The sequence below is a fragment of the Lycorma delicatula genome, chromosome 9 (assembly GCF_047948215.1).
Source record: "Lycorma delicatula isolate Av1 chromosome 9, ASM4794821v1, whole genome shotgun sequence".
NCBI lineage: Eukaryota > Metazoa > Arthropoda > Insecta > Hemiptera > Fulgoridae > Lycorma > Lycorma delicatula.
In genome coordinates this window covers 72,759,479-72,770,375 of record NC_134463.1, presented here as the reverse complement: position 1 = coordinate 72,770,375, position 10,897 = coordinate 72,759,479, and the positions used below count along the sequence as shown (strand labels likewise).

Genomic DNA, 10,897 nt, shown 5'->3' with positions numbered 1-10,897 from the left:
AATTTATATTTCTTCCACCTATGTGTATTCCTTTTTGGCAAATATTTCAAATATATTTATTGTCTAATATATTTCAATTATTTCTTTCAACATTTCCTCGATATAAAGGGTGAACAGAGTTAGTGATAAACAGCAGCCTTCCCTCACTCTCTGTTTAATTTTAACCAATTTGTGAGAATCTTATTTATTTTCACAGCTGCAATTGCTTCATGTAGAACTTTCTGATCAGTCTTCTATCATTCTGATCAACTCTCTTTTTTTCAGGATCTCAAATAATTTTTTCCAGCATTGAATAACTTTTCCATATCTACATAAACAAGCTCAATCTTCTTCCTCTTTTAAAAATCCCTCTCCAATTATCGTGATTTGTTATACAGCTTCTCTTGTTCCTTTTCCTTTTCTGAAATCAAATTGTTCTTCCCCAGCATTTTCTTCCATTTTTGTAATCAACCTGCTATTCATAACTGTCAGCATTATTTTTGCAGTATGTGATATTAAACTACATTCTACATTCTTCACACTTTATGGTTCCAAACCTTTTAGAAATCGGTATCGTTATTGTTTTAACAAAATCTTCTGACTGTACTTCAGTATCAGAAATTTGAATTGCATGTTAAGAGTATTTCATCTACTCTCCTAAACATTTAAAGAGTTCTATTGAAAGTTCATCTACCCTCTTGCTTTCCTGTTCTTAATGTCTTTAATAGCTTGTATAATTTCAGATTTCAAAATTGGTGGGCCTTTCTCCTCTTCCATAAGTTCTTCCATCTCAACTTCCTTTGTTTCACATTTTCTTCTCCCTACACACAGGTCCTCTATTTACTCTTCACATTGTTGCTTTACTCATTTTCTTTATAAATGCTTTTACCCCTTTCTTCTCAGTTTCTCTATTTTGTAAGATTGATTTCTTTTATCCTATGTGGCGTTTTTTACTTTCGTATACATCATGTCATACTTCCTTTTCTTTTCTAATTCTTCTATATATTCTTTTTTTTATATTTTAATTCTAATTTTTTATGTTCTTATTTTAGCAGCCTTCCCTAGCTTTATGTATTTATTTCCTTAATTCATTATTCAGGAAATGAAAACAAGTAAAAACTTATCAGAGTGAAAACTTTTTGAGATCCACTTTAAAAATTTCCAGCCATAATCTCAGCTGTTTATTAACCAGTTTGAGCAAGTGTCATTTTGTTCACCAAGAAAAGATGAACATTTTACCTAATTAAAACATAGTTCTATTAAATTAATACTTACAAAGTTATTAATGATTAAAAAACTTAAAATAGTTATCACTTTGAACTTTTCAAAGGTGGAATTTTTTAAACCTCTTTGTTCTGTAGAAGATGTTGGGTAATAATGTACATCAAATTTCATTACAAAATCTTAATTCGTTGCTATGATATATTTTTATTGAAAAAAGCAAACGGTGAGAAAATGTAGAGAGCTTCTCTAGTATAAACATTAGGGCATCCATCCATAACATTTTTTTATTTTGATGTCTTGAATCAGTCTCTTAAGACTGGGAAACAACTCCCGGAACATTATGTATACATACTTACATATATATATATATATATACACTCACACACATGAGCATATACAGAATCTCCCAAATGAGAGTGATTCATGTCCTAGAATATGAGAATGATTCAGGAGGAAAGGGAAATAATTTTTGAAATAATTCTAGAGCTTGGAATAAGGAAAAAAGTTCATAGAAACATCTGTTCGAACACGCTTTGTTGTCGTTACTGTTAGCAAAAGATTTCGCCAGGATTTCAGTTTCCCAGGTGAAATGAGGTCATACTGAAATTTTTAAATCGTTCTATAAGAGGGAAACTTCATGGTTACTACTGCGTTTTGACACGAAAAATGGAATCAAACAAGTCCCAGAACTGTATTTTCCGTAGTTCTCATGATAATGATATCCAATGTAAAACAGAAAAATTCGGTGATATAAAACACATTTTTTAAGGTTTAATAAATTACAATAACTATGTTAAGTGAAAAATGAATGCGTAGATTTGTTATCAAAACTTGTAGAGAATTTAATTCTGAGAAAAATGATGTAATAAATTTTATGAAAAAACACAAAAAATCAACTTTTATTATTAAAAACAAAACAGAACAATGCTTACAGAAAATTGTTATGAATTTTTAAAAATTATACGCAGACAGTTGCTGTTTTTTGTACAATAAGTTTAGATCTTGGAAAAATGAACATTTTTTTAGATTACTTTTAATAAAATACGAACTGTGATTTGAACTGTATTAATTTATAGTAAATGTTCGAAAATTCCACCATTGACATCGATGCACTTTTCAACTCATTTCCTTATATTTTCTGATATCACCAACCTAATGATATCTTCACTTTCCTGAGGAGCAGCATTAAGAATGCGAGCCATCAGTTCAGTACTTTTTTCTCGTATATCTCGCATTTCATCCATCCTTATAAAGAGAAATCTAATGGAATAAGGTCCGGTGATCTAGTTTGCCAATTTACCGGCACTCTAGCCCAATCCCTTTACCAGTAAATTTTTCATTTAAGAATTGTCTTACTTTACTATAGGTGTTCTAGTATGAAAGGGCCTATTAATTAGTTATCGATCATGTCACACCAAACGTTAGCCGAAAATCGTTGCTGGAAATTTCATTCAACTACATCATATGAGTTTGATTCTTCAAACCATGATGTGGATTTCTTATGTTCTTTATTCTATTACGGATAAAAATAGCTTCATCCAATTAGCAGAATCAGAATTAAGTTATAATTATTGTTAACGCATTGACAAAACTGTAGTCATCTAATATGGTTGCCGAACTGGTAATGTTGAACTTTCTGAACATTATAAGTACGCATTCCGTGGCATGTAATGTCCTTCATACTGAATTTTGTAAAATTTTGGGTGGTGTAGGAAATTCTTCGCGTGCTCGTTGTAGGACTAAGCTATTACCACCTCAAGAACGTTTTTATTTTTCATCATTATGACTGGTTGACGTTTAGATGATACATGAGCGCTGGGAAGTGTCTCATGTTTACGAAAATTATTAAATATTCTATAAAATACTTTACGGTTTGAAAATACTCGTCCAGGATACCTACATCGGTATTCTTCCATTGCAGCACTTCCATCGAAAAACCTCCACTATAGCAGTTCCATCGCAAAAGCCGTACACAAAAATATCAGAATATGGGTTAAGAGACACAGCATTTTTCAAAAAAGAGAATTCAAAACGGAATTCCTTTTTTTAAATCCGGATTCAGTTGGAAAAATGTTGGTATAGTTTAAAATATAACAAAGACAAAAAAAAAAAAATATTGCGTAACTTGATTCTCAAAAATAATTAAACACAGTCAAAATTATACCAAAAACAACTAATCATCTAACGTTTATTGTTAAGTAACCATAATTTTACGGTAAGAATGAGTAGTATTCAAATTAATTTCGTAGCATTCAGTTAGTGTTACCAACCTAATTTTTCAAAGGTCTAAATTTATTGCACTAAAAACAACAGTTTTTAATTTTTACAAATTCATAACATTTTTCTGCTAAGTTTTTGCTTTTAATAAAAGTTATTTTTTATTTTGTTTTTCATAGACTTTGTTACATCAATTTTGTGAAAATTACATTCTCTACAAGTTTTGATAATATAATTTACGCATGTGTTAATCATTTAATTATATTGTTCGTCAAACCTAAAAAAAAAAAAAGTATTTTTCGTCACCAAAGTTTTTTGTTTTACATTGGATATTATGAAAACTACGGAAGATACAGTTTTCAAATACTAACCATTGCAAGTTATTCGGTTTTGCGCAATAATGTTTTTTTTTTTATTTTTAACTGAGATCATGACGTCCGTGAATGTATTGCATATTTTGTAATCATTTTAGATTTAATGGGAAATTTCTTTTTCTTATAGATTTTTCAGGTTAAAAACATAAGAAACCATAAAGTTACCATTATATAACGCCTTAAAAATTACAGTATGACTTCATTTCACCGGGGGAACTGAAATCCGGGTGAAATGTTTCGCTAGCTACAACTCTATAACAAAGCGTTTTCGGACATACGAACTTTCTTTCTTATTTTAAGCTCCTAGAATCAGTTCCCGATTTATTTCCCTTCCCTATATATACGTATCACTTTTATAAATACAATTGTAATTAGTTAAAAAAATCTTCTCGTGACCTTTTGTTACTAACCATTACAAGTTAGTTGATTTAGTGCAATCATTATTTTTTTTTTAATTTTTAACTGAGACCATGACATACGTGAATGTCAGTCTACATTGCAATCATTATAACTTAGATTTAACGGGAAAAAACTTTTTTCTTATCATTTTAAAATACAAATTATTACATTATAAATAATATAAATCACAAAAAAATGTTTTTATCTTTATTTTTTTATTAATAATAAATAAGTAAATAAAAAACATTATCGTCATTAAATGGTGGTTATTGAATTATTATTATTATTAATATTTCTATTATTTGTTATTACTGTGATTTTTTTTCTGTAATGTATACGTCTACAGTCAGTTGCAGTATAAATGTTCTTTATGTAAAATGAAAAAAATGTATTGTTTAGTTAATATCATGTGTTAATATAGTTAAAAGATTTGTGAAAGTGAATTATATCTTAAAGAAAGTGTAATAAAAATCAAAAATATCAATGACAAAACCAAAGTAAGTAAACCTTTTTAAAAATTTAAAAAACTTTTATCTATATTCATTTAAACATTAATAATTTTATTAACAACGAATGATTTGATAAAACTCGAATAACTTTTTACACTATAAAACATTACTGATCTTTTCGTTAACGTGTAAGTTGGATAAAAATAATATGTATAATTTTTTTTTACCAGCAGTTTCTTAAATTAAACTAAATAAGCAGGGATAAAAAATAAATCTCCAAAAAAAATGTAAAAAAAAATTGTATAGATTTTTATAACGTTATGCTTTCATTAAATGGGAATTTCTACTAATTTTTATTCAATAATATAATTTTGATTACGTTACTACAATGGAAACGTTCAAGTACTTGAAGGGTTTAATATGAATTTTAATGACTGATTTTTAGTTTAACTAGACATTTTATTTTTAAAACAACTTTATTTTTTCGGTTTGAAACATCTATATCCAATACTAAGCTTATTAATATTATTTAATATTTATTACGCCTACATACAGTCTGTCATCTAAAATAAATTATTAAATCTTGGGGCTATTTAAAAAATAAAACAAATTTTCAAGGAACAAAAATAGACAATCAGACAGTACTCTTGTTCGGACAGATAAATATAAATCGTGTAGTATTTTGTGTTATTTAAAATTTATAATACTTCTATTCATTTTTGTTTAAAAATATGCTGCCTTTGCTAAAAATAAAAAGAATTCCTTTAGTCAAACCAGATAAATAGATTATTTTCAAATTAAATTGTTGAAAATTTATTTCACGTTAATTTATTTAAAATAAAATTATTCTTTTGATGAATTCATAAATATCTTTTATTACATAAACCTAAATTTTTCGCTACTAATTTAACGTGTACTCTCAAATACTTTTTATCAATTAACGCCTTCAGAACTGTTATTTTATTCAGTACCGATTAATTATTAATTGTTCCATTTTGAATATTTACTCTGATCAAAGATTTTCATGAATTTTCTTTATCTTATAAGAATTCTAGATTACTTATCTATGTAATAGGAAAGGTATCTTCCTGATATAATCTACAGGTCACTGAAAAAGACTGCACCAATTTAAAAAAAAAATCTTATCACAGAAACTACTAGAGATATTCAAACGAGTATTTTTTTTTAAATTCACCAACTCAAACGTTTTTTTACGTATCATAGAATGTTTCAATATGAGTTCCGTTGGTCGCTCTGTAAACATTCAGCTGATAATCGACTTCTGTCCAGATCCACTGGATCATCGCAGTCGTAACTGTGGTAATAACAGCGGTGTCTTAAATTTGTACATCCCTGATTTTTTCACAGTAGACAATATTTTTAACGTATCTCCATAGAAATACGTTAAAAATCTGGGTTTCATGTCCGCTTTCTATGTCCGTTTCTGCCAGAAGCCGATTACAGCTGGATGTTTACAGAGTGAGCAACGGAGCTCATATTGAAACATTCTAAGGTATATAAAAAAAACTTTTTGAGTTGGTGAATTTTGAAAAAATACTCGTTTGGTTATCTCTAGCAGTTTCTGAGATAGGATTTTTTTAAATTGCTGCAACCTTTTTTGATAAATCTGTTCATTATATATCTATATATATATATATTATATAATTATGTTTTAATATATATAAATACATTATTCCAAATCTGGGTTTCTCGGAGGCCAAAGCAAGAACCAGGGCTCTACCAATCCAATAATTAGGGAATCTTTCATTGAGAGTGGGTCGAACGCCTACAGTAAAGTGTGGGAGCGCACCATCTTGTTGAAATATTACAGAAACGTTACTTTCTCAATTTGGTCAATTTGTGGGAAAACGTACAGTAGTAGCATGTCTAAATAAACATTTCCTGTGATAGTAGGCTCATTAAAAAAGAATGGGCCAATCACACAATCGGACATTAAACCAAACCACACGCTTATTTTTTTTGGGAATCTCTGAGATACTCAATAATTTCATTGGGTTGTTGAAATTCCCATATCCTACAATTATGCCGATTGGCACATGGAAAGTCGCTTTCCATGTCCGTTTCTGCCAGAAGCCGATTACAGCTGGATGTTTACAGAGTGAGCAACGGAGTTCATATTGAAACATTCTAAGGTATATAAAAAAAACTTTTTGAGTTGGTGAATTTTGAAAAAAATACTCGTTTGGTTATCTCTAGCAGTTTCTGAGATAGGATTTTTTTAAATTGCTGCAACCTTTTTTGATGAATCTGTTCATTATATATCAATATATATATATATATATATATATATATATTATATAATTATGTTTTAATATATATAAATACATTATTCCACCGCTAAAAAATACCGGTGTTAGGGGAAGATGTTCCTTTAGGAAACCTATACCTGTTTAATAAGGAGGAAAATAAAATTTGTATTAACATGCTCTTAATTAAAGATGTTTTTTATATCTTTCTCCTCCCACACTGGGTAAAAATGACCATGTCGATGTTATTGCCCGGACAAAGACTTAATTATAACTAAGAAAAATTTCTAGTTAAGATTTGTCTCATATCGAGGTTTCTTTTTGAGTAGAATGCCGTTAACGATAAACTACCCTTTTTCCTTTGGATTCTATGGATTGACTTAGACCTGTACAAGATCTTTTTGTTAAAAATGTACTTGTAAAACTTTGTTAAAAGACTTGTAGAACCTTCTTTTGTGTGATCAGATAGGAACAAGCCTGCAGTATGTTTATATACCTGCCCAGGAATGGTATGAGGGTTGTAATGCCTTCTTAATAATATTGGAACTCCTAATTCTTTTTAAAATAAAAACTATTACTTATAAAGTATAAAAAAAAGAATCACTAATTTAATGCCTATAGAATTTGTTTGGGTGAACTGCACTTATTTTTTAAATAATATTACTGTTACAATTGTAGGCAGGTATTCTACTTTACATTATAATTATGTGCATTATAATATAATATGTAATATATACATTATAATATATGGGTTTTCAACCCGTTGTCCACAAGCCGTCTGCAGCCTGTCTCAAAAGGTTTAAAGTCTCACAGGCTCAAAAAAAAAGATTAGTTATAAAAATGTATCTTTATTAATATTTAATTTTTAAAGTAAGTTTCAAAGAATTAAAATACAAAACATTGGATTTCGTTCATTATTTGTCAAGTTTTTAATAAATAAACTGTACTAGAAAGCACCAGAGAATTGAATTTAATGAATACATAACAGTTTAAAAATTTTCTAAACCAATTAAGCTTACTTCACTTTTCTTCTTAAATAAAATTTTTAATAATCAAATTTTTAAAGCAAATATTATAACTGTTAATTGATAAATTATTACACAAGAAAGGAAATACAAACATAAATAAAAAACAGTTATAACAAAATTTAGAAAATTTTCCATAACTCAAAAGTAATGTATATTCAGTTACACCCTTTTGGTTTAGGAATGGGTGTATAAGGCTATAAAAGCGATATAAATTCTTATATATTTCGATTAAAATGTTGTTTGTACTGGGTTGGAATCCTAGAGCCAATACCAGTTATAAATATTGGCCTGAAGTTGAAAAAAGGTTTAAGACCTGCTATTAATAATATATTATATAAAGAATGGACAGGTGTGCTATTATCTATGGATGAAAACTGGAACTGCCTCATCATTTGTTCAGCTGGATCAAGAGAAATGAGAAATCATGATCAAAACAATTCACAAAATGTACAATTATTTATAAAATAAAAAACAGACGTACTTAAATTCCATATTAGTGATTAAAAATAATGATGTGTTCGATTATAGAATCATCTGTATCATTTCTTCTTTTTAACTAGTTGATCAAATGTAAATTAGCTCTTTAATTTTACCTTTTCAAGAGCACATTGTCGTTCAGTTAATAATGTATTTTTAAAGAGTGAACTATAATCTATAATGTAACATAAAATTAATATGAAGTCAGACAAATTGATTGTAAAATATCTACATTTAAATACTAATATAAACAATAAATTAATAATATGAAAGATAAGCATGATCTAATAATATTGAGATGTGCTGGATTCATAAATAAAGGTTATAATATATGGGTCTTCAACCCGTTGCCCACAAGCCGTCTGCAGCCTGTCTCAAAAGTTTTAAAGTCTCACAGGCTCAAAAAAAAAGATTAGTTATAAAAATGTATCTTTATTAATATTTAATTTTTAAAGTAAGTTTCAAAGAATTAAAATACAAAACGTTGGATTTCGTTTATTATTTGTCAAGTTTTTAATAAATAAACTGTACTAGAAAGCACCAGAGAATTATTATTACAAATATTCTAATTTTGATTCAAAATCATTCATTTCTGTACTTGCTAATATATCTTTCTAACAGACATTCCTTTATAATTTTTAATAAATCTCAGGTATAATCAGGTCAGGTATAATCTTTTTTCACTATATGACTGGAAGTATTGTAGAATAGAAATTCTGAATCTGTTGTTAATAAAGAGCTTTAGTAAATGATAAGCAAGATAATATAGAATGCTGCTGAAGCAAGATTTGTGTGCCTTTTTTTGCCAAGAGATTTGCCAGTCAGTTCATTTCCTTATGTACCTACATGGGATGGAATCCACTGAAAAATTTTCTCCTTTCATCACAACTTGTAGCTGTCTAATTGATGTTCATATGTCCAATATCTTTAAAGATGTTTAATGTTGGAAAGATGTGAGAGCCAGAATAGCAGCTTTTGAGTCACAAAAAATGACCACCTTCCCAAAGGCAAATATTCGTACAAAGAGTTGTTGGAGGGCAATATCGCAGAAACCTCCCCAACAAAGTTTGAATGGTATTTCCCAATTGAATGGTAAAAGGAGAAGAACTCATAGTACACTTCGGAACCAGTATTCTTTCATGATCAGGACGTGAGCCATCAGTGTACACCAATAGCCATTCATTTTTGCCGTACAGTGTTTCCACAGGTTTCATGGAGATCTTCTGCCAGACAATGGGGTTAAGGTCTTCCTGAGTATTTTTGCTTCCTGACCACCAGTTTCTGTACTTCAGGGTGGCTGACATATGGTGCCAGTTTAGAATTTACAATGGTGGAAAAAGAGGTTCTGCTTGTGCTGGTGGGCAGAACCATTCTCTTAAGTATGTGGCATACTGGAAGAAACCTTTCTGTGTTGTCAAGTGACGATTTTCTACCTGATACCTTCGCCAGAAACTGATGAAAGGTAATCAAATAAGTTTTTCGTATTGTAATATATCCATTTGTATAGATGTTCATATTATATTATATGTTTAAGTTCACTCTGTAACATTATATTATTAATTAAACGCCAATGTGTTCTTGAGAAAAAAATTTAATTGAGACATGACAATTAGTTAAAAAGAAGAAAAGATACTCATGCTTCCATAATCAAAAAACATTACTTTTTTCTATTTTCCTAATGTGTGTGTTGCAATCTGTTAAATTAGTGATCAATAAGCAATCCCCTCCCACTGCCTTTGAGATGAGAATGATATGTATGACATGTAAATGAAATGTAATCTTGTACAGACAAAGGCCGACCATTCCTAACCATTCCCATTGGGTTAATTGAATCCCAACCACAAAAGCATACCGGTATCCGTTGTGTAAGTATTCAAATCCGTTTTTTTTAACCTCCAGGACCACTGTTAGGTATTGCTTTAGAAGATGATTTGAAATGACAATTTCTTTTAGCAAGTGAAAATGCCATTCCTGACAGAGATTCGAACCCGGGACCTCCGAATGAAAGGCCGAGACGCTTCCACTTGCGCCACGGAGGCCGGCATTAAAATCCGTATCAAAACTACTTAAGTTTACTAGGATTTAAACCTTAGAAACTTCGACTTCAAAATTCAACTGTTAAATAACTGATTTGTGACGGCAAGTTAACCACTAGACCAGCCCGTTAGGCTGATCAAAACACATGAAATGAAAATAAATTGAATATTTTAAAATACAGAATAAATGAAATAACTGCAAAATAAAATAACTATGCAGAAAGTATTAGAAAAAATTATTTTATCACATTATTTGTACACGTTAAATGAAAATGCAGAAAACTCTATTTTTTAAATTTTATTCTTTATTTAGTGTTATTTAAAAACTCATTAACAGTGTAATATTATTATTTCTATATGACACAATCTTTTATTTTAGATAAATTGGTAGAAAATCTTTTAAATGAGGTCAGCCAGATTTAAAAAATTACGAGAAAAGCATAATAA

General features: G+C 29.1%; 1 protein-coding gene across 2 annotated transcripts in view; it reads left to right on the top strand.

Moving 5' to 3' along the window:
* Positions 1–4,500: 4,500 nt before the first annotated feature.
* The window catches only part of LOC142330542 (uncharacterized), a 45,167-nt gene continuing 38,770 nt past the window's right edge, over positions 4,501–10,897 (top strand). Inside the window, exon 1 of one of the 2 annotated variants that reach the window (XM_075375883.1) lies at positions 4,501–4,690. Coding sequence is in view for 1 of the 2 variants with exons in the window: in XM_075375882.1 (XP_075231997.1) it covers positions 4,677–4,690 (14 nt within the window). In the remaining variant the exon portion in view is untranslated. The remainder of the gene's footprint in view (positions 4,691–10,897) is intronic. The other variant, XM_075375882.1, reaches the window with a different exon arrangement.